Source organism: Labeo rohita, chromosome 9 (assembly GCF_022985175.1).
Source record: "Labeo rohita strain BAU-BD-2019 chromosome 9, IGBB_LRoh.1.0, whole genome shotgun sequence".
NCBI classification, from domain to species: domain Eukaryota; kingdom Metazoa; phylum Chordata; class Actinopteri; order Cypriniformes; family Cyprinidae; genus Labeo; species Labeo rohita.
In genome coordinates this window covers 21,746,282-21,771,468 of record NC_066877.1, presented here as the reverse complement: position 1 = coordinate 21,771,468, position 25,187 = coordinate 21,746,282, and the positions used below count along the sequence as shown (strand labels likewise).

Genomic DNA, 25,187 nt, shown 5'->3' with positions numbered 1-25,187 from the left:
TCTTAGTCTCCGAAAGTGCTTCTTTCACTCAAAGCTGTGTTTGGTGATAATATTCATGGCTCGTCTCATGTTTCTCTTCGGCCCCATTAATGGAATAAACTTTACATATAGAGCAGTCCAATTAAAACAAGGATGGACCATGGGCCCTCTGCAACACATTAGACGCAGTGGACATTTACATAAAGCTGCCATCAAGTTGCTCCTGTGGCTCCATGCTGCAGCGCCACACGGCACAGCAAAGCAGGCAGAGTTTGATTGCTCTTGGCCGGCTGCCCTGGAAGGTGGCATTAGCCTTGATACCCTCAGAGGACAAAGTAAGTGCACTCTGTACTTGCGTCCATCAGTGTTCAGGGGTTAAACAACAGTCTGGATTAGTATGTGAGCATCATTGTGTGTGAATCTGCCATTGTCTGTGTATCATAAGTGCAACATGTGGGATTATAACTTCTGGCTTTCATGTGGATTCAAATACCTCTCTCTCTTATGTTAATATATTAGAAATTTTCTTATTTTAATAATATTTTTGCACAAAAACATCAGTGTTTCTGACATTCTAAAAATGCTGGGTTAAAAACAACCCAGTGCTGGGTGAACTATGGACAAACCCAGCAATTGGGATGTTTTGACCCAGCTGTTGGGTTAAATGTTTAACCCAACCTTCTGGGTAGTTATATTTCTTGGTGAAAATGAACCCAAAATAGGTTGGAAATTAACATTTATAGTAACACTTTAGTATAGAGACCAGTTCAAACCGTTAACTAGCTACTATTCTAGCGTATTGGCTGTTTATTAGTACTTACAAATCACATATTCTGCATGACCATAATCTACATTCCTAATCCTATCCAATAACTAAACTTAACAACTACCTTACTAACTACTAACAAGCAGGAAATTAGGAGTTTACTGAGGCAAAATTCGTAGTTAAATGTTGGTTAATATTGAGAATTGGACCTTAAAATAAAGTGTGACCACACTGATTAATAAATTGAATAAATTATCATTAAATAATGAACATTTGTTAAATTGCTTATTAATAAATGATCACCTTTTGATTATTGCTGGTGCCTCTAGTAATTATGTATCTGATTTTTAATTTACAGTCTATTTTGGGTTCATTTTAAGCCAGCCATATAGTCATTTTTAAACAATAGTATTTTTTTTTTTTAAGCCAGCACTGGGTTGTATATAGCCCAGCATGTTTTTAGAGTGTATGTAATATTTTCTTTTGCAAATTCATTAAACAGCAAAAACCTTAACACAAATTACCAGTGACTTTATAAAGATCTAAATATCACTGTAAAAATGCTGGGTCAACCCAGCGCTGGGTGAAATATGGACAAACCCAGCAATTGTTTTTTTTTTGACCCAGCGATAAAGAATGAAAAATAGGTTGTAAATTAAAAATCAGACAAATAATTACATCAGCAATAATCAAAAGGTGAACATGTATTAATAAGCAGTTAAAAAAAGTTATTTAGTTACTTTATTATTTAGCTACTATAACTTATAATAAAAAATATTTATTGAACATATTACTAAATGTTAATTTCCAACCTATTTGGATTCATTTTAAGCAAAAAAAAAAAAAAAAAAAAAAAAAAAATTAAACTATATTTGAGTTAAATAGCACTACTTAGAAGGTTGGGTTAAACATTTAACTCAACTGCTGGGTCAAAACAACCCATTTTTTAGAGTGTATGTAATATTCTTTTTTTGCAAATTCATTAGCCAACAAAAAGCTTCACACAAATTACCAGTGACCTTATAAAGATCTAAAACATACACTCTAAATAATGCTGGTTTAAATACAACCCAGTGCTGCGTGAAATAAGGAAAAACTTGACCCAGCGTTTCAAGTTCTGAGTAGTTTTATTTAATTAAACTTTAATTTAATTCAATACATTTCCAACCTATTTTGGGTTCATTACAAGACATACAGTAACTTTTAATAAATAGTTGAGTTAAATAAAACTACTTAAAAATTTAACCCAACCGCTGGTTCAGAACAACCCAGTCACTGGGTTTGACCATATTTCACCCAGTACTTTGCTGTTTTTAACCCAGCATGTTTTAGAGTGTAATCTAACTGTTTATTTTTTTATTACTTTACAGCAAACTATCCACGCTTAAATGGTAATTATCTTTTTACAAGCATGTGTACTTTTACAAGTGCATTACAAATAGCTATCGAGTTAAATGCCGTTAAAGCAATAATTTAGTGCAGTGTTTACTTTATATTTAGTAAGGCTGTAGTTCAGATTACATTCATGTTTATGCTTTAGTTCCAAGTATCGTTAAGGTTTCCAGAAGACATAAATCTTTTGTACTTTTATTGAAGGCATTCAATTTGCTGCTACTTATCAGTCGCAATATTTCCCCTTTAACTATTAAGCTATCAAATTTATTTCATCAAGAGCTATTGCTCTGAAGTCATATTTAACAATATAATTTCAAGGATAAATGATCTGTGAAAGACGTATCTTTATTCTGCTTTAGTTTGCTGAGATGTGATGCAGTCGTATCACATGCAGTGGAATAAATCATTGTCACTGCATGCACATACAGTATAGGTGTGCTCAGCCTTTTTTTATGTTGTCAAAAATGATCCCGACTGATTAAAGTGGATCATTCTCACATGGCTTGTAACAGCATGTTTCAGACTGCCTCAATAAATCATGTGGCAATTTGGATGGTCCCAGGTTCCCAGTACTAGTGTTTCTGCAGTCTTCCATGTCCTGGGCTACTGTATTGGGATAGGGAATTATGCAGTTGAACCTGTCTCTGTTTTACCCACGACGCATCTCAGCACTATTTCAGCTCTGGAGTCCAGGTCACATGACTGAGCATGAGCTCCAGTCATTATCTGGTACAGTGCTCTGATTTTTGTGCACACCAAGCTTCTTCATGCTTCAGGACATGGATTCATATGAAGCGATAGGCTTTCGCTCAGAGTAACACAGATCACACTTTATGATAGAGAATCAAATTAAAATGAATGATATGAACAAGAAATGTTTTTGTCACACAGTGGTTCTGTGATTGTGACCACATTTGTGCTCAGCTTTGGATCAGAGATGCTGCAGTAAACAAAGCTGTGTGCCATTCAGAAGTGAATTAAGAATGCCCTTTAAATTCTTATTCCATACAGTTTGAACTGAGGAAGCAAATGTGGTACGTCCAGGAATATAAAATGATATCATGTATTTAATATATTGGATCATACCATGGTATATGATTTGTTTCATTTGTTTAATGAAATTTTCTGGATCATGAAAAACACTTCATTTTAAGGATGCACAATATTGGTAGTTGCTGGCCAATATTACACAGTTTTTACATTTTGGATATTTAATTCTGTATCCTTATTTCCTCTATTCATGTATTAAAATTACCATTCCTGTCATGTAACATGCAATTAAAGTTAATCTTTAACAACACCATTAATAACACTGAACATAAGTTTTAATGTTGTTATTCCTTATTTCATTTGAAATATTTACAATGTCAGATTTTAGTTTTTGCAGTTTTTAAGTTTCATTAGTTAACTACTTTAGTTAACATGCACTAAGAATGAACAATACTTCTACATAATTAAACTTATCTTAATATTAATTTCAACATTTACTAATGCATTATTAAAATAAAAAGTTGTGTTTGTTAACATTAGTTAAATGCACTGTGAACTAACAATGAACAACTGTATTTTTATTAACTAACGTTAACAAAGATTAATAAGTAGCGTGATAAATGTATTGTTCATGTTAGTTAATATGTTAACAAATGACACCTTATTGTAAAGTGTTACTAAATAATATAGAATTTTAACATCAGTAAAAACTTAAAAATAATAATTGACCTTTCATTAGTCAGAATTTCAATATCTGTGCATCCCTAATTTATTTCCAAGAATGCTATAATTTATATACGCCAAAAATTAATTTGAGTAAAGTTATTTGAAAACAATGTGATGGAAACCATTTGACTAAATAATGTTTTTTGGAACAGTTTTTCGAAACATTTAGAGAAAAATGTTTTCTACATATCAGGGAACAAAGACTTAATTTATCAGAATGAATCATTTAATTTTTTCAGTGTTATTGCAAAACTTGTGTTAGATTAATCAAGTTCAATGTATTTCCTACATATCAGGGAACAAATCAGATTAATCAGACTATTAGATTTATAATTAGACTAATGAATATTACTTTTTGTGTTGAATTTCTCTGAATTGCAATTTAGTAAAATATTACATAAGTAATTCTAATAAAGTTAGTACTAGCAAATACTAACCCATTAATTTCATGAGTCTGATAAGAAAATGTTAACATTATTGTATGTGGCAATATGTAATAAGCATATGAGAGCCTGATCTGACTACACAAATACGAAACTGCCTGTACAGTTTCATTAACGTGACCAGGGACTATCAGATGCCTCAAGCATAAGAGTCCGCCTCCCTCCTTTTTTGTCCTCATGCTTAATGGTTTGGTACAACATTTCCTTTGAAATGTAATTTGTAGTAATCACATTGACTGAATAGGTGTTGTATTTTTGTTACATCAGGCTTGTGTCTATTCATGATAATGGAGTAATTTATCAGCACACGGAGCTTGCACTTACATAACCTTCTTGAAAATAGTACCTTTTATATTCTGATTTAATTGAGCAAAGTTGAGCTGTAGTAGCGGTGACGTAAACAGTCATGTGGGGGATTGATGTTTTTTTCAATCTACCAACCCCTAAACGACAGCTGTGCAACACTAACAGAAAAATATCCGTAGGTTGTATGATTTTTGTGTGTGAGAGACCTGATTTTCCAAATGGTTGCTGCACCCTGTTGAAATCAAACAACTCCTCTGCACCAGCCAGATCTTTTCATCTGTCAGAACTGCTTACAGAGTTTCCTGCTTCTCGGGTTTCCTTATGTAGTCATCAATGCGAATCACTCGCGAGGAGCTTGATGGTGACTCCTAACCGTACGGCACTCCTCTCGTGCTACAGACAGCACTGATATTGGAGCGACCCTCCCCCCACACACTACATGTATTTGGCGATTTGCTTTCGTTCTTAGGCCAGACACTCAAACGCAGATGTGAATGTTTGAAAAAATGCCCAAAATGTTGCTGTGGCATGACAGTGGTTGACCTAAAAAAAGAGAGAACTGACCGAAGAAGACAGTTTACGCTAATGCCTGCTGCGGTGTCTTGCCCCTTGTGGTGAGAATCCAGCACAAACTTGCTTGCGTAACCTGTGTTACAAATTGCGAATGCAACATTGTGTGGAATCACATAAGCGTTAGAATTTGCGGCTTGTGTTTTAGATGTTAAAATCTGTGACTTCTCATACCGCAATGATTCCAAGAGCATGGACAGTGGGTCGTAAATAGGTGATGAGATATATCTCAGTTTCATAGCCAGACATTGTTGTTTTCATGGAGAGTTTATCTTCTTTTTACCCATGAAAATATAAGCTTGAAATGATGCAGTCTTATTTTTCCACGTTATTTAACATTATTGTTTTCTTTTGCTGTTTTTTTGGATCAAGATTGCAAAGAGTTCTTTGATTTCTTCAGCAGGGTGCAGTATGCTGTTCTCTCTTCTTGTTTTACCAAGGAAGTTAGGCAAGTTAACATTAGTTTAGCTGACAATTTTAGCACTTAAAGGAACACTCCACTTTTTATAGGCTCATTTTCCAACTCCCCTAGAGTTAAACAGTTGAGTTTTACCATTTTCGAATCAATTCAGCTGATCTCCGGGTCTGGCGGTAGCACTTAACATAGCTTAGCATAGATCATTGAATCTGATTAAACTGATAGCATCTTCCTCAAAATAACCAAACATAATGACGATATTCTTCCTATTTAAAACTTGACTCTTCTATAATTATATTGTGTACTAAGACTGACGGAGAATGAAAAGTTGCGATTTTCTGGGCTTATATGGCTAGAAACTATACTCTCATTCTGACGTAATAATCAAGGAACTTTGCTGCCGTACCATGCGTGCAGCAGGCGCAATGATATTATGCAGCGCCTGAAAGTGACCGGCACTAAGTTTGTGTAGATGCAGAGTTGTAATATCATTGCGCCTCAACTGCACCCATGGTATGGCAGCAAAGTTCCTTGATTATTACGCCGAAATGAGAGTATAGTTCTTAGACATATCAACCTAGAAAATCACAACTTTTCATTGCTCGTCTGTCTTTGTACACGATGTAACTACAGAAGAGTCAAGTTTTAAATAGGAAAAATATTGAAACTCTTTGGTCATTTTTGAGCGAGATGCTAACGGTCCAATCAGATTCAATAATCTATGTTAAGCAATGCTAAAAGTGCTACCGCCAGACCCGGAGATCAGCTGAATGGATTTGGAAATGGTAAAACTCAACTGTTTAACTCTAGGGGAGTTTTTTTTTTTTCTCAAAAAAAGTGGAGTGTTCCTTTAATACAGGTTCAGACCTTCAGGTGTAACCTAGTGCTGGGTGAAATACCAGTTCAAATGGTAAACAGGTTTGAATTTTGCAGGTATGAATTTTCAAAAAACCAGCATCAGCAACGTACACAAAGTCGTGAATTAAGAGAAGATCTGTTACCTGCTTACACTGACTGATGGTTGGAAAACTTTTTGAACTATTAACGACACACAATTAATTCTTTAAATGGACAAAAAAAAAACGACTATAAACTGCCATTAACAAAAGCCAGAGACGCTAAAGGCAGGCAGATCAAGCTCACTCAAGAAAATCCTAAATACTGAACTGGGAGACAGGGGTTTATATGAATGTATCTCTGAGGGGAACTGACTGTCTTCAGAAAAGTTTTTTATTTGACCTCTGTATATCGCATATTCATTTAGTGTTTGCTTAACATTGCTTTGTTTACAGCAGTAACCAAGGAAACCCTATATACAGTGATGGGAATAACGGCGTTATAAATAAACGTCTTACTAACGGCATTACTTTTTTCAGTAACGAGTAATCAAACGGATTACTATTTCCCCTGTTACAACGCAGGTACCTTTATTGACAGTAAAATGTGGCGTTAGGCTACTATAATTGAGCTCACTAAAGGGGTTTTCATCAGAGTAGGCTCTTTCTCAGCCGTAGAACCTGCAAAGGTTTTTTTAATAACACAATAAAAACAGATGGGCTACTCATCAGAATGATCTCCTCCACTGGATCAAGCTGTGCATCACATTGCGTTCTTCTTCTCAGGTAAATTTTGGCTTATTCCTCTCAGCGCGTCGAAAAGTAGCCGAGATGAACTTGATGAATGCTAACGTTTGTTTACGGAGGTGATGTGGGTGTTTACCTACAAGTCTGCGCTTCTCACGTGGATGTTTAAAATTTGAAAAGCGGAGCCGCTCCTGAATAATGAATAATGAGTTCAGAGAATCAGAGAATCAGAGAATATTTGTTTTCAGCATTTCAAGCTATCTATACATATATTTCTCATGACAGAGAGCGAGACGGCAGAGAGGGCCCCCTGTTTATTTTCTTCATTTTACAAAAATAAAGTTGTTATTATGACTAGACAAATAAAAGTAGACCCTTTGCAGTTTCGAACAATACCTTATTCTTATTTGTGCTATCAAAAATGACGGAATATTTGTAGTTCTTTTCGCCGTCATCATGAAAAAACGAGACAGACCACACCATTGCTGTGGGATGTTTTTCTTGGGATGTTTCTCAGTAATGTTCCACAGTAACAGTAAAATACTGTAGATTAATGTACAATGTTTTATTCATTTAACATATTTAATATTGGGGCCATCCAAGTTATTTGACATATTTGAACATTTTTTGTTAAGTACCACAATAGTTACTTTCTTTGGTAATTAGTTACTTTTATAATTATGTAACTCAGTTACTATTTGTGAGAAGTAACTAGTAACTATAACTTAATACTTTTTTAAAGTAACATGCCCAACACTGCCTATATACAGTAACTGTTGTTCCATAAGCGCCATCTGCTGTCAGAGAGTGAATTTGCATCTCATTTAGCCCATTTGCTGTTTGTGTTTTGTTTAGATATGTTTTATGTAGCGTAATAACACAAAGCTAAGGTCAGACCATTCTTTTTTTTTCATTTTGGAATTATTCAATCTAATTTACATTGAAAACAGTATATGCTGTATGTCGCATGTTTGTTTGAATTGTGATTAAACAGCACATTCAGGGAAAAACCATGATGAACCATCAAACCGACACAATCTTAAAAAAAAAAAAAGTAACTTTTTTTTTTATCAATCCGCGCAGCGCTAGTCTAAACTCAAGTTAAGAGATGTCCTTATTCAATGACACAATGGTGATAGTTCAGGGATCGACTGGTTGGCTCTCAATCTTTCAGTTGCTATCCCAGATGTGTAAATCACTAAGACTATAGCACCCCATGTGTTACATGTGTTGTGGGCTGTTCTTAGTACTGGGCTATGAAGGATGCAGCAGACTACTGTGACCTGACATACTTTTTTTTTCAGGGACTGCAATCCAGGTACCTAATTTGGCTTTTTATAATACGGAAAGTATGCTTGGTAACACTACAACACTACAAGATATGTGGGCAGTTATAAGGCTCCTCAATCACTGGATCATTTATCATTTAATAAATAGCTTCATAATCAATAGAAAATGAACACAAACAGTTGAAATACTTTAAAATCCACTTATCTGCTTTCTGTGCTAATAGCACAATCTTAATTGTGTTAGTGAGTAAGACTCAGGTTTTTGTGTAGAAATAGTATCATGTGCAATAGTAGCACTGCTGTTTTACCGCAGTGTGTCAAAGCATATGTGCCAATAGTAGTGGTATTGGTTTATTAGTTTTTGGTTGTGAAACTGAATGTTATTTAGTGTTTATTAGCTCTATCCTAGCCTGTAGCTAGTGCTAGCGTTGCTTATTCTAGCTGTCAGGCTTACCATGCGGGTGACTGTAGTGCTGTTCGGATTGCAAACAATATGAATAACCTGTGAAAGTGAACAGTTGTCTCTCAGCTTGACTGTATGTGTGTGAGTAGAAGATCTTTCTCTCTCTTTCTCTGTTTCTCTCTCTCTCCTTCTCTTTTTCCAGCAGTCTTCTCAGGGATCTGAGCTACTGGAGGTTGTGCTGTGTAATTTTTGCTGCAGTGCAGCTGACAGTATTGTAACACCGCCTCTCGCAGAATATGTCTGCCTTTTTGCAGCACTGCTTCTAAGCTGTGGAGCAACTCCAAACTGCTTTGTTTAAGAAAAATCGCATTAGTCTTCAGGTTTCGTATTCATCCATCATCATTGACATCCCTTGTGCTTTGTAGCCTTACGTTTACACTTAGATAGCTTTGTCAACATTTTATGCTGACCTTTAAGAAGTTATTATTCCCAGCATTATTGGCTGCTCAACTTATTCCGCAATTCTTTTTGCGGTGTTGAGTAAACTCTAACTATGGTAAATTCCCTTGCCGTCTTTTTTTTTTTTGGCGGTAATTGGTAATGATACCATTGCGTATGGCGTCATAGCACAGCTAATTGTAGGTTTATAGATAATTACTATTATTTAGAGGACTGTTAGTGTTTACTCATCTGCCCTAGGCCTAATTGAATACCTTCTCTAATAATGATGCTTTTAAACAGAAAGGGGACAACAGAGAGGAGGAGGAGACTTCCGGAGAGAACGAGAGACAATTGGGAAATGTTTGAAGGTGACATTGAGCTTTTAAAGAACAGAAAAAATGATAAAGTTAAACTTAAATGTTCTTCCAGGTCAAAAGGCAAAAGATCACAGAGCAATCTGCATGCAACAGAGTCTTAAAAATAGTGTCTAAATGGTTTTGATAAGTTTAAATAGTTTGCTAGAACTATTAGAATTAGAAATTGTGTTAGCATTAGAATTAGAAATTTTTTAAGATTTATTTTTTGGCATTTTTTGGTCTTATTATGATAGGACAGATCAGAATTGACAGGAAGCATAACTTCCAAAATCGACATACAGCGCAACTGTATGTCGGCACGCTGCCCACAAGACTACCGACTTAGAATTAGAAATCGTATTAAAATTTTGAAATAATCTTACAGTCTTATATATTTTAACAACAACAATATAGACCAGAAGTAAATGATAATAAAAATGCCTTTGTGTATAATGTTACAAAAGCTTTTTATTTCAGATAAATGCTGATCTCTGGATCATCAGTGTTAAAAAAAAAGAAAAACTCAACTGTTTTAAATATTGATAATAATAATAATGTTTCTTAAACAGCAAATCAGCATATTAGAATGATATCTAAAGGATCATGTGACACCGAAGACTGGAGTAGTGATGCTGAAAATTTAGCTTTGATAAAATTGCATTTTAAAATGTATTAAAATAGAAAGCAGTTATTTTAAAACAGTAAAAATATTTCATAATTTTACTGCTTTTGCTGTTTTTTGGATCAAATAAATGCAAGCTTTGTGAGCAGAAGAGAATTCTTTAATAAACATTAAAAATCTTACTGTTCAAAAACTTGACTGGTAGTTTAACTTTTCTTACATTGTCAAATTCATTCCTTTATTTATTTATTTTTTTCTTTTTTTTCAATTTTTTTTCTAATTTATTCTTATCTTTGTAGGAACAAACTTCCAAACATCCATATATTTATTCTTACGTTCGCTGCTGGTCAACAACATAGTGCACTAAACAAGAACAATAAACAAACTTATTTAACAAACCATATACAAAAGAGATCCACTTAAAAAAAAAAAAAAAAAAACATAAATAAAAATAAAAAAGACAATATTGCAAAAATTTCATCATAATAAAAACAACTGTTAAAATTATGTAAATAAATTAATACTTAAATCCAACCAAGGGGATTGGGGGCTTAAATCCAGAGCCATGTCATGCTTATCATATAATTTTTTCCCCTTATTTATTTAATTATTTATTTTTTATAGGTTTTATATTATAGGTATTATAAGTTATTTATTATGTATTTTATTTATTATAGGTCCAATTACTAAATGTAAATTTTCTATGACATGTATTCCTCTAATTAAAGATAACTATTTGTTATAGGTTTGTGGCTATTCTTTGAGCCAGTTTATGGTGCTTTTTTGGCATCTACAAAGAGTTCTGGAAGTAAATATATTCAAAAATGTTTCTAATTATAAAAAAAATACAGACCCCTGAAATATCACCACCCCCTACTTTTTTAGATACAGGGGCAGCTGATTAAATACACAGAACAATGTGTAACCAGTAATATAATGCAGTGTTTTGCAAAGTGTGGACACTTTTTAAATCAGGATATTGTGATAAATTAATTTTGTGATGATGTGCCTCCAGTGCCCCTTCTATCAGTGTACTGACTACAAATGTTTCTCGTGGTCTTGCTGTAAAGATGCAGGCCCCTACACAGTGACTTGCAGAGCTCTTGCAAGCGGCAATATTTGACGCATTGGGAAAAAGGGTTGAATAAAACTGTACTCAGAAAGTACAAGCTCACCCTGTCAATAAGAGATGTGCTGGACCCATGAAGGCCTCCATCTGAACCCTGTATCTTTGTTGTTGAAACAGAGTTTTGTTGTAACTACAACGTTTAGGGACTGCTAAAAGCAACACGCGACACCAACATTTTTATGTACAGCTCTTTTTGTTTGGCAGCACTGAACAAGCGTTATGTTTCCATGGTGAGACGGCTATTACTGGAAATTGGCAACATGGTCTGTTCTGACCTGTAAGAACAATATCAGGCACAACATAATATCAAAGTGATAGAGATGTACTGTACTGGTAACACTTGACATTTCTCAAAGGTTATCATTATTCAACAGCATATCAGTGTTTCTAGTGGGCCACCAGTGCCACAGAGCAGCTGCTTACCCCTGAAGAGGCCATAAGAGCATGGTTAGCATTCACAAGCTCACTGCTGGCTGCTCAGTCCCGATGGTGAAGGTTGGTTGATGTTGAGAGGGATGGAAAATGGAAACCTCAGGGTTGATAGAGATTTTTGAGAAACGCATACGTACTGCAATCAAACTTAATGTGCAGGGTAAGTGCAACCTGGTGTGCCTGCTGTTTTGTGTTGCTATGACAGCTCTGTTCTGTCTGTTAATGACCCTAGTGTTACAAGTCGTAATGTAATTTAGACTAGTCAAAACTCCAATTAGATATCTGTAATGCAATTTGACTAGTAATGCTTCACATTGATGAAATCTATAATGCAATTTTGATGCCAATTCCCGGTCTACAGATGCATAATTAAATTTTGACTGGTCAAAATTCCAGGCTCACATATCTAGAATTCAATTTTTACTAATCATATGCTTCCATGTGTGTTCCATTGGTGTTTACTTTTACATATACAGTTGAGGTCAAAAGTTTGCATACACCTTACAGAATATTAATTATTTGACCAAAATAAGAGGGTTCATACAAAATGCATGCTATTTTTTATTTAGTACTCACCTGAATAAGATATTTTACATACAATACTTTTACATATGTTCCACAAGAAAAAATAATAGTTACATTTATAAAAATGACCCTGTTCAAAAGTTTACATACACTTTATTCTTAATACTGTGTTGTTGCCTGAATGATCCACAGCTGTTTTTTGATATCTGTTTATGATATTGATATGATGTTTATGTATTTGAACCCTTTCCAACAATGACTGTATGATTCTGAGATCCATCTTTTCACACTGAGGACAACTGTGGGAAACAGAAGCTTCAAATGCTCAATGATGCTCCAGAGGGAAACACAACTGGAAACACAATGCATTACGAGTCAGGGGTATAAACTCTTGAACAAAATGAAGATGTGTACTTTTTTCTTATTTTGGCTAAATATCTTTTTTTTTTTTCATTTAGTACTGCCCTTCAGAAGATACTTGCATTTTTCCCAAAGGACAAAATAAGTTCTAAAAGTTTTCACCCCCCGGCTCTTAATGCATTATATTTCCTTATGAACTATTACTTAAAAAACAACAACACACATCTGGGGATCATTCAGGTGACAATACAACACAATCAAGTGTATGTAAACTTTTGAATGGGGGTCATTTTTATAAATTCAACTATTATTTTCTCTTGTGGACTAAATGTAAACATATTTTATGTGAAATCTCTTATTCAGGTCAGTACTAAATAAAAAATAACATGCATTTTATATGTTCCTTCTTATTTTGGTGAGATAATTTACATTTTGCAGATTTTGCAAGGTGTATGTAAACTTTTGACCTCAACTGTAATACATATGTTTTGTTAAAACAAGTTTTTGTCTGTAAAAATTTTAATTAAATAGTTCTACGGTTGCATTTTTATTCAAATCAGTCAACTCATTTTAACTGTTAAAAATGCAATTCATAGTAGTAAAATCATGATTATGACTAAACAAAATTTGTTTATTATTGTTTTTTTGTTACACAATTATTGGTGACACTTTACAGTAAGATTCCATTAGTTAATGTTAGGTAATGTATTAACTAACGTGAACAAACAATGAACAATACACTTGTTAAAGTATTTATTAATCTTTTGTTAATGTTACTTGAAAATGAAAATGCAGTTGTTCGTTAGTTCGTTAATTCACAGTGCATTAACTAATGTAAATGTGACTTTAATAATGAATTAGTAAATGCTGAATTAACATTAACTAAGATTAATAAATGCTGTATTGTTCATGCTTAGTTCATGTTAGCTAAAGACAACTAATGTTAACTAATGAACCTTATTGTAAAGTGTCACCATGTTTTTTTAGGAATTAGTTTTCTTTTTAATTAACATTTTTACTTGAATTATGAATTATGACAGCATTTAAAAAACATTTTTTTAACTTTTAAAGGGAATGAACAAACATATAATTAAATGAGCAACTGCCTTTAATATGCTAGAGAACTGCTGTAAAGAGAGGCAGATATGTCTGCCGAATATCACACACCACAGCAGATATGCTGATCAAGCGCTATTAAAATTTCAGAATCCGCAAACAAAATTTGCCGTTCCTTCCCCTCTCTCTATCTCACTCTCTCTCTCTCACTCACTAGGGCATGCAAAGACATGAGTGATTTGAGCAGAACTCTCTTCATTTTCCTCTTCCTTTCTCTGCATGGTTGTAAATAAACAGTGCATCAAAGTGTAAATCATGTGCAGTCACATAAAAATATCGGGGAAGACAGGCATCTGTAGCTAGTGCCAGACAGACAAAAGTAATCGCTGCATTGCAGATAATAAAAACAGAAGGTCAAGTTTTTATCTTATCATTACTTTTTTTTAATGAAAAGTCTTTTTTATTATTGCCTTAGTAGGGAGAATGATATGATTATGCATTCACTGCGTCTGGCATCCCCTCACATCCTCCTTACCTGTCTGGAGGGTGAGATGAGTGAGTCTCATTAGAGGAGCTGCTGAGAGAAGGGCAGACCCTGGTGCTGCAGGGTTGCAGGGCTGCCAGCTCTCAGGACACACATTCTGATCTCACTGTTACTCAGACTGTTTCAGTCATTGGCCATTTTGCAGCTCTTTAAGGCCCTGATGTACTCTTAGCAAAGTTCTTTGTTCAGGGAAACAGAAATGTGTAATAGTAGTAGTACGGATTGCTAACGTTGATGAAATGTTAAAGGTTCATTAAAATGAGAATCTATTAAAATCGAGAAATCTATTTTTTTTTTTTAACCCAGCCCTAGCGTATTTTGTTGTTTTTAAACAATGTGCTGTCGTACTGTATGTTCATGATTAAAAACAAACCTGTGAACAAAAATAAAAGCAATTAAACGTGTTATTCTAATTAAAATGACGGGTAATAGATTATGATGGAAAATTTACCCTGTCAGTCAAAATGACGGACAATGTTGAAGGCTAGCGCAACCTTTGGTAAGGACATTGTTAAAATAGTTCATGTCACATCAGTGGTTCAACCTTAATGTTACAAAGCTACAAGAATACTTTTTTTGCACATTAATGAGTAATATTTAACGTAAATAGTGTTCCACCTGTTACACAAAATATTAGCTGCTCTTTAGATTGATTCTGTCGCTCTGCAGTGTCTCATAGATTTATTCACACACTCACACAGGTTCCACAAATAACCCTCTTTATCTGCACGCATACATGTACATGCTTAACCTAACTCTTGATTGCCGTAGGAATGTTTTGATAATCAGGTAGCACTCAACAAACTCAAGCCACTCTTGCTTGGCAATTTGATGACCATTCCAGAGGTCTTGGTCACAGTGTATTGTTGTAATTCATCTAACCATTTAATTTTCAGCTTTTTCTTCATACAATGCTGTGGATTCTAGAAAACACAGCGTAGTCAAATGGCTTTTTTGTCATTTTTGGAGCGGATTGACTAAATAAAATGTTTGAGTTCCAGCCCTGAGCCTAACTCTAGAAGCTGACTGGTTGATGTGAACTTTGTTTCCGAAATCAACAAAGCATGTTGATGCAGAAAAATGTCCTTCTTTGCTTAATCGTGTCCATGATTTTATTTCACATCTCAGTCAGTACATCACATTAGCATCAAATGAGGAAGCATTCCTCTCTCTCTGGACTACAAGAGCCCATGAGGACAGTCTTTGAGGGCTTTTGGATATAGTCCACGCAAGAGGAACCACATGACTTGCTCATTAGTAGTGAGTGTTTCTTCACAGTGCTTTATTAAATTCAAAATTTACCATGTTTGCTTACTTAATGCACATTCCTGGTCTTGTTCTGAATTATTCATTGGTGCTTTTGATTCCAAAGAAAAAAATGCTTGTAATTTTTAATCGAGATGTAATAATTTGGTCTTCCTTTAAAATGACTTTGGATTTCAGCTCATGTCACTTAACAAATGTCACAAATAAAAATAATAGTTGAATTTATAAAAATTACCCTGTTTAACAGTGTACATACAGTTGATTCTTAATACTTTGTTGTTACCCCAGTTATCCACAGCTGTGTTTTTTTTTTTAAATTTAGTGATAGTTGTTCATGAGTTCCTTGTTTGTCCTGAACAGTTAAACTGCCTGCTGTTCTTCAGAAAAAAATCATTTAGGTCCCACAAATTTATTGGTTTTTCAGCATTTTTTTGTGTATTTGAACTCTTTTCAGAAATGACTGTATGATTTTTGACTTTCACATTTTCCCACTGAAGGCTACTGAGGGACTCATATGCAGTTATTTCAGAAGGTTAAAATGCTTGTTGATGTTTCAGAAGGAACCGCAATGCGTTAAGAGAGCCTGGGGGTGAAAACTTTTGAATTTGAGGATCAGGGTAAATTGAACTTATTTTGTCTTCTGGGAAACATGAAAGTATCTTCTGTAGCTTCTGAAGGGCAGTACTAAATGAAAAAAAAAATGATATTTAGGCAAAATAACTCATGAACAACTATCACTAAACAAAAACAAAAAAAACACAGCTGTGGATCATTCAGGTAGCAAAACAGTATTTAGAATAAATCATATGTAAACTTATGAGTGGGGTCATTTTATAAATTCAGCTATTATTTTCTCTTGTGGAGTATATGTAAACGTCTTTTATGTGAAAATATCATATGGCATTATATCCAATTTAATTTACACCTCAGTTATAAACTCTAATTATGTGCTAAATGGTGCTTTATGGTTTAGGGCACCATGTTGTCCTTTAACAAACATTGACTTTACAATTGGAAATATCAAGTTGTTTAACTGTTTGTAGGACAGTTGTACGCGCATTGTACGTGCAAGGTTATGGCACACATTGAAAGGGATGTCAGATGTCAGATTGGCACCTCGCTACGTAACGCTCGTTCAACAAACATAAGATAGTTCGTCACTACACCTCCTCCATCTATCTTGGTCGTGATGTGTGAAAAGCCTCATAATAATGGCTATCTAAATATAGTTGGCTCTTTCAGAGGTGGCATAGCAACAGAGTTGGGATCCGTTGACTAAAGAAACTGAACTTCAGAACTGCCTTTTGAAATCTGTTTGAATAGAGTGATCTTGACTCACTGTCTTTGTCTTGTTTAGATGTTATATACTGAGAAGTTATGTAAAAAGCTGGGAAATAATGGATGCGTGTTTGTTTTGGTGAAGTTGTTTGGTATAAAAGAAGACTTTGATACAATACCTGAATTTTCAAGTCAACATCAAGTGGTACTGTATTCACAACCCATTGTAGGCTGCTTATGTTACAGTGGCATGTGAAAGTTTGGGAACCCCTTGCAGAATCTGTGAAAATGTGAATAATTTTAGCAAAATATAAGAGATCATACAAAATGCATGTTATTAAAACGGGTTCAAACATTCACTGATGCGCCAGAAGGAAACACGATGCGTTAAGAGCCGGGGGGTGAAAACTTTTGAACAGAACAAATTTTTCTTATTTTGATGAAATATAATTTTTTGCCATTTAGTACTGCCCTGCAGAAACAACAGAAGATACTTGCATGTTTCCCAGAAGACAAATTAATTACAATTTAATTTTTTTAAATTCAAAAAGTTTGAGCTTTGCATGTTTCCTTCTGGAGCATCAGTGAATGTTTGAACCTTTTTTAATAGTTGTGTTTGAGTCCCTCAGTTGTCCTCAGTCTGAAAAGATGGATCTCAAAATCATACAGTCACTGCTAGAAAGGGTTCAAATATGCAAAAGATGCGGGAAAACTCCAAGACATGGAGGATTTTTCTGAACAGTGCTCAGTTTACCTGTACAGAACAAACAAGGGACACATGAACAACCATCACAAAACAAAAAAACAGTCATAGATCATCCAGGCAACCACACACAGTATTAAGAACCAAGGGTTCTCAAACTTTTGAAGGGAGTTATTTTAATAATGTCAGCTATTTTTTTGTCTTGTGGACTATATGTAAAGATCTTTTATGTAAAATATCTTTCTCAGGACAGTTCTAAATAAAAAATACCATGCATTTTGTATGATCTCTCTTATTTTGTTAAAATTTTAAAGTTTTACATTGTCACAGATTCTGCAAGGGGTTCCCAAAATTTTATGGAAAAGTATATAGATGAAAAGGAACAAAAAACAGATCAACAGCAACAACAGGTAAACAAACTTCGTACATCCACACCAATAGGTGTCAGTATAAAATATACAGTGGAAAGTTTATATTACTTTGCTTCTGTTGTCTCAGATCTTTATTTTCCTCACATCCCAAGTCACCGTTGCTCTGTTTCTCGCAGAGGAATCCGTGCACAATTAGCTACAACATTACAAGTTTTGTAGTGTTTCACCTTTGCTGTCTCATCAGGAACGTTGTATTATTTTAAATCAAATAGCAGCAGTTAATGAGATGTCACACTGGCCTCATGAGGGGGTCTGCTTCCCTGGCAGGTAAAGGCGTTGTGTGGTGCAACAAAAATATATTTTGAACTTTCTCAAGGGCTCTTGTCTTCAGTTAAAGGTTGGAGCTTTAAAACGGAGTAATTATCATCTTTGACATCCTCTCGCACAGGCATTTAACCTGTTGCACTGACTGGCTTTCCCACAGGGGAACTGATGTAGAAATTGTTTTAATGTCTTCCATGAGTGGGCTAAGCAGCTGCTACATGATTCATCATTCTTTTTAGGAACGGCAAGAAAAAGGCAAAGAGGAGGATAGTGAGGATAGCATGGGAATGATCAGTTTTGAACGCGGATTGTCTATTTGCTGGTACCGTGAGTTACTTTGTTTAAAGTATTAGTGGACAGTTGTGAAAAGATAGTTTGCCCAAAAATGAAAATCATGTCGTTCTAAACCCATAAGACCTTCATTCATCTTCAGAACACAAGTTAAGATATTTTTGATGAAATCCAAGAGCTTTCTGACCATGCATAGCCAGCAATGCAACTGACACGTTCAAAGTCCAGGACATTGTTAAAACAGACCATGTGTTGTGACATGGAGTCCTTACTACTTTTTTGAGCATGTGGGTTTTAAACAATATGAATTGTCATTTTGGGTTAACCATCTCTTTACGCATTTAACATCGGTCCTTGCAGTGGCACAGTATGTCACGTACTGTATCTCAAAGTGTTGTGTGCTATACTTAGCTATCAGATGAGGGAAGAGAGGGTGAGACAGACAGAGCGACATGTTATGTCAAGTGATGGGTCAATGTTTGAAAGAGAAAGAGGCCTCTAACAGATAAAAGAATGGCATGAAAAAGAGACGGAGGGGGGTTTTGTTCAAAGTTCCGGATCAATGATCAGGCAGCAAAATTTTTTCCTACTAATGTCTTTCATAGCTCAGAGGACTGGTAGCTCTAAATGTGCAAAAGTGGAAAATGTCAATGATATATCCATGTAGAAATTCCAGTAAAAGAGCCTGACTCTTATGCAATATTCACATAGCCCCGGGTAACGTGAAAGTAAGGAACCGTTCATTTGTGAAATGACTGTAGAGGCTAATAAATTACCTCTATAAGTTATCCACTATTATTACTGTAATTCACTGATTTAATTTATACAAAGAAAGCCAGCTGGTCTCATGAGACTGTGGGCAGTGCTCAAAGTTGCCGCATCCATTATTCCTCTCTGGAGATTCAAAAGTGATCGTTTTACCCAACGCAGCAGCATTTTCTATAGAAGGCTCAAGTAAGGGGGTCTGGAAGTAATTAAGTTACCAGTCATTGTTGGGTTGACTAAGCAGATGCTGAAACAGCAGCTCCCAATGCACCAAGATTTCCCACCAAAAAGTGGAATCACATTTCTTTAACTTTACATAGCATGCAGTTTTTGAAAGTTTCGTTTTGCGGGATTCATTAATTATTAGTGGCGCTTGCTAAGGCAGACATCATCGTTATTATTGTCCATACTCGGGGTTGTGTATTTATCATTAGGATTGTTAGTATGACCTCCAAGTGAGGACAGTTGTGCTGTTTGTTTTTTAAAGTGACTGGACAACAAAACAGGTGAAAATATCCATAAATTAAATATCGCTCTTTTTTTGTCCCTGTGTAACTTTTAAGTAAAAGTTAGATTTTAGTTCAAGTTTCTTATTGTTTAATGAATTGTTATAAGTATATGCACTGGCTTTCAAAAGTTTAGGACCAGTAAAATTATTATGTTTCTTATACTCATCATGGCTGAATTTATTTGATCAAAAACACTAAATAACACAAAAATAATAATATTGTTAAATATTACAATTAAAATAACGTTTTTCTATTTTTTTTAATATACATTAAAATATAATTTATTCCTGTGATGCAAAGCTGAATTTTCAGAATCATTATTCCAGTCTTCACATGATCCTTTGGAAATCATTCTAATATGCTGATTTATTATTAATGTTAGAAACAGTTGTGCTGTTTAAAATTTTTTTTGCAACCTGTGATACATTTTTCAAGATTCTTTGATGAATAAAAAGTTAGAAAGAACAGCATTTATTTAAGATGGAAATCTTTTGTAACAATATAAACTACAGTTTAAATATTTGGGGTCAGTAAATGTTTATTCTTTTTTTTTTTTGGAAAAAAATTAATACTTTAATTCAGCAAGTGAGTAAAGACTTACATTGTTAGAAAAGATTTCTATTTTGAATAAATGCTGTTCTTTTTAACGTTTTATGAAATAAAGTATCACAGGTTCCAAAAAAATAATAAACAGCACAACTATTTCAAACACTGATTATAATAATAAATCAACGTATTAGAATGATTTCTGAAGGATCATGTAACACTGAACACTGGAGTAATTATGCTGAAAATTCAGCTGTGCATCACAGAAATAAATTATAAATAAATCAAAATTAATTAAAAGTATATTAAAATAGAATTATTTTAAATGATAATAATATTTCATAATATTGCAGTTTTTTTTTTCTGGATTTTTGACCATGTAAATGCAGCCTTCATGAGCCTAAGAGACATTTTAAAAAATATAAAAAATCTTACTGATCCCAAACTTTTGAACAGCAGTGTATATAATTTTTTTTTAAAAGTATTTGAAAAAAAAAATTTAATCTGAAATGTAGAGCAGAAGGGAACAATATTAATAAATATATTTGGTCAAAATTTTTATTTACTTATTACATTTTTATGTTTTTTTTTTTTTTTTTTTTTTTGTGGACACCCTAACACCCTTTTGGAGCCTTCTGGGGCCCCCGGACCCCATTTTAAAAACTCTTGTCAACAGGACACTCTTTTTTTAGCTTACATTGTTTGTCTGCTGATTTACATCTACAGATCAGCAAGAACATTTTTCAGGCATATGAAGTGAAACCTAAGCTAAGTGTGCGGTACACCACTCCACAAAAGGATAGTGATTCAGTTATACAGATTGTATTTATTTATTGAATGTGTCAATTTTTTTAACACTTCTATTTACATGTGGTAGCTGGTAAAGCCCACAAGCACACAAAGCACTATTCACTGTGGTGTAATGTTCCTGAATCAAATGTCAGTGTGTTTACAGAGGACTGCTCTACTGGGTTTCAAAGAGGGGGAAATCTGTTTGTGGCTAGCTGTGCTTCCTCTGAATCTATCGGCCTGTATCCTTTTTCCCTGCGAGGGCAACATCTCAACACTGGACCCGCCCGGAAAGGCAGGTGTCAGGAGAACCCGATCCCCTCGGGGAGTATAGACCTGTGATTCTGCGTACCAGCGTCTTGTTGAATCCCTTAAGATGACCTCCCTCTGTCCTTCAGCAGTTCTGAGTGGATAGAAAGTTGAGAGAATGAGACAAGAAGGGAAAAAACTCTTATCTCTCAGAAACCGAATCCTTTGATGACACTGACGAATGGATGGTAGGGGTATGTGTGGATCACTGGTGAAGAGGAAGTGAAAGTTTGGAGTAAAGGATGGACAAGTCAGCGTTATTGAATGAGCTTGAAGTCTTAAAGGAATATTCTGGATTGTGGGATGTGATATGTGACCCTGGACCACAAAACCAATCTTAAGTAGCACTGGTATGTCGCAGAAATAGCTAATAATACATTGTATGGGTCCAAATTATTGATTTTTATTTTACGTCAAAAAGAATATTAAGTAAAGATCATGAAGATATTTTGTCAATTTCCTACTGTAAATATATCAAAACTTAATATTTGATTAGTAATATGCATTGCTAAGACAACTTTTCTCTGTATTTTGATTTTTTTTTGCACTCCCAGATTTTCAAATAGTTTATTATAATTTATTAATAGCTTATTTATTCAGCTTTCAGACGATGTGTAAATCTCAATCGACCCTTACAACTGGTTTTGTGGTCCGAGTTACATATAATTTGTGATATAAAAAAGAGGTTTCAGTGCCAGTTTTTGGATGATTTAACAGCTGAATGTGAAGCTTTTAATTTTATAAAAGCAAACACAAAAGTCTAATTTTAATGGTAATCAACACTGGTACTGTTAACTGAACTTTAACTTAACTAGTGATATTCATTCAAAGGGACAGCATGACCATGAAAAAACTTAATTGTGCATGTTTTGGTGTAAAAAACTTGACTAATATTCTAAAAGAAACAAAATGTATGATACAACCCCTTTGAATTCTATAACTATGGTGAAATTATTATTCATTGAATCTGTTTTACAATCCGAAAGCCTCGGATTTGCGTAATTTGCAATATGGGACTGCTATTAGAATGCTGTTTGTGTATGAACACTGTCTAATTATAGAGAGACTCTAGCGTGTCCTTGAAGTACATGACTGCTGAGGTGGCTGTAGTTTGCTGCAGTGGTGACTTAAGGGGAGATCAGGGGTCAGTTTTGTTGTTGGATTCTCTGATTCACGCAGCCTCTTATTTGATTACCCTCCTGAAGTCAGGCAGGAGTGTTGATGGTGCAAACAGGTAAGGGTAACAGACAAGGACACATACCTGAAGGCTAAATAACTGCTTTAGAATTTTTGGTTGTTTTGTTTTTTGTTCTGCAGCTTAATTTTAGACATGTGGTCAAACAGCAGATTCAAAAGAAACAAAACACAATCAGCTTAAAGGTTTATTGATACCTTAGACTGCTACCTCTGTATATGCAGCAGCTGTTTAAGAAATGACAACTAAGATTGTAACGATTCCCCGATTCTGTTCGAGTATTCGATTTTTTAAAAATCCTCAGCTGCATTTTGCCTGTGTCGAGTAATCGGCAACATACCGGTAGTTGCGTATTCCACATATTAAACCCATTTAAAATCGTAATAAAGCATAATGCATAATGCTACTTAGAATTTACAAACGCTACGATTTAATTAAATACATATATGCGATGCAGGTTTAATATATGCGCTTTTTTGTTTTTGTTTTTGTACATGTGTATAGGTTAAGTGGAGCGACTCAAACTCCATCTTTGCATGTTGTTGTGAGTTTGGGTTGAATATAACATTTATTTGAGAACGTAACGTGCGCTATTTCATCAGATTTGTAAAGTCAATCATTTATAAACCTACACAAACACAGGAGAACACATTATCTTTCTCATGCTAACTTTTTATCGCAATTTCAAAATAAAAGCTCAAACCCTCACTCTGAGTTTACACGTTTTTGTGTCGACATATTCAAAAAAAAAAAAACAGTGGCTATAGCATTTCTATCATAAATAAATGACCAAATATTAAAGATTTAAGTGGACATTTGAATTAAATGTTGTTGAGTTAACATTAAACATGGATTAGATCGCGCAGTGAAGTGTAAAAACAATCGTCAGGCCATTGGTGTCATCTGCAGGCATTTGCTGTAATGCGTAATGCACTTTAGCTCTACTGTTTATTATGCATTATGTATTTTAACAGTTTTGTTCAGTAAAACCATGATTACTTGCTTTTGATACTTTATTTGAACTAATTATTATGGCCTCATTGCTATTTGTGTATTTTAAGTCAGTTTGAAGGCTATTGTTCACTTAGGACTATTTTTATTACTACAAAAAATAATTCTAATTATCCGTCGCTCAGTTAATTGTCAGAATAATCGACAGATTACTCAGTTGCCAAAATAATAGTTAGTGACAGCCCTAGTAACAACTTACCAAGAATGAAATCCCCAGTAAACACACACATATCGCAAAGATGTCCCATCTGGAAAGCATTGCATTTTTTTGGTACAACCATCTGATAAACATCTGTAAGTATACGTTTGCATACATTTTAAATCATAAACATCACAAAAACATATGCTGAGTGTCAATCTAACAGCTACTGTACACATCAAATAGAAGTCTCTGCTATGCTGTTATGTCTGGTGCGCACACAAGCATGATATATCCAAGGTCACATACGTCTGTAAGGAGAACTGATGTCATCACATCCCGAGTTAATAGGGTCACATCATTGTAATGACGGGTTTGATACTCAGCCTTACTCATGTGAGTGAGTCAGTCGCTTCCTGGATCAGGCACGTGTGTGTATGAGTGTGTGTGTCAGTAGACTGCTGGGAATGTGTTTTATTGTGCCTTAACTGCATTATGAATCCTTAAATGTCATATCCCTCCAGCAGCGTGGTCTGTGCTGCTTATTGAGGACTAGGTTCTTCCTTCTTTCATATCTGTGATTTTCATGGCCTGGAGATATGTTCTTGCTGTATGGATATATATATATATATGTATGTATATATATGGTTCTTTAAACTGGAAATGCTTTTATAATACACACAAGATATAAATGGGTTGTATAGAGTGTGTGAGTTAGTAGTGTTGAGTGTAAACTAACCGTAGTGACACTACTAACTTTACTGCATCTTTTTAATAACATGCCAGCCTGTTTTCCTCAGTGACAAGCTAGTGTATAAATAGTGTATAAGATGTTTCTTTTTTTCATTTTAGGAAGTTGATTCCTTTGCACGAATTATGTGAAGAAACCAATTTAAAAAGAAACCTGAATATCTAATACAGGCTTTTTTATACCAGAGCATTTAGCAAAACACTACACTACCAGTCAAAAGTTTTTGAACAGTAAGATTTTTAATTGTTTTTTTGTTTTTTTTTTTATAAAGAAGTCTCTTCTGCCCACCAAGCATGCATTTATTTGACCCAAAGTACAGCAAAAACAGAAATAATTTTACTATTTAAAAGAACTGTTTTCTATTTGAATATGTAATTTATTCCTGTGATTTCAAAGCTGAATTTTTAGCATCATTACTCCAGTCACATGATCCTTCAGAAATCATTCTAAAATTTGTATTTGCTGCTCAAAAACATTTATTGTTATTTTTGTGTTGAAAACAGCTGATTAGAATTTTTTTTTCAGGTTTCTTTGATGAATAGAAACTCCAGAAAAACAGCATTTATCTGAAATAGACATTGAAATGTCTTTATCATCACTTAAGTAT

General features: G+C 34.4%; 1 protein-coding gene across 2 annotated transcripts in view; it reads left to right on the top strand.

The window, feature by feature from the left end:
* Positions 1-25,187, top strand: part of fgf14 (fibroblast growth factor 14) — a 143,277-nt gene that overhangs the window by 9,703 nt on the left and 108,387 nt on the right. The window contains exon 1 of one of the 2 annotated variants that reach the window (XM_051118991.1): positions 11,831-12,008. The exons of the other annotated variant lie outside the window; for it this stretch is intronic. Within the exon in view, the coding sequence (XP_050974948.1) occupies positions 11,939-12,008 (70 nt within the window). The 5' untranslated portion in view covers positions 11,831-11,938. Of the gene's footprint in view, positions 1-11,830; positions 12,009-25,187 lie in introns of those variants that run through there. 2 annotated transcript variants of the gene reach the window in all.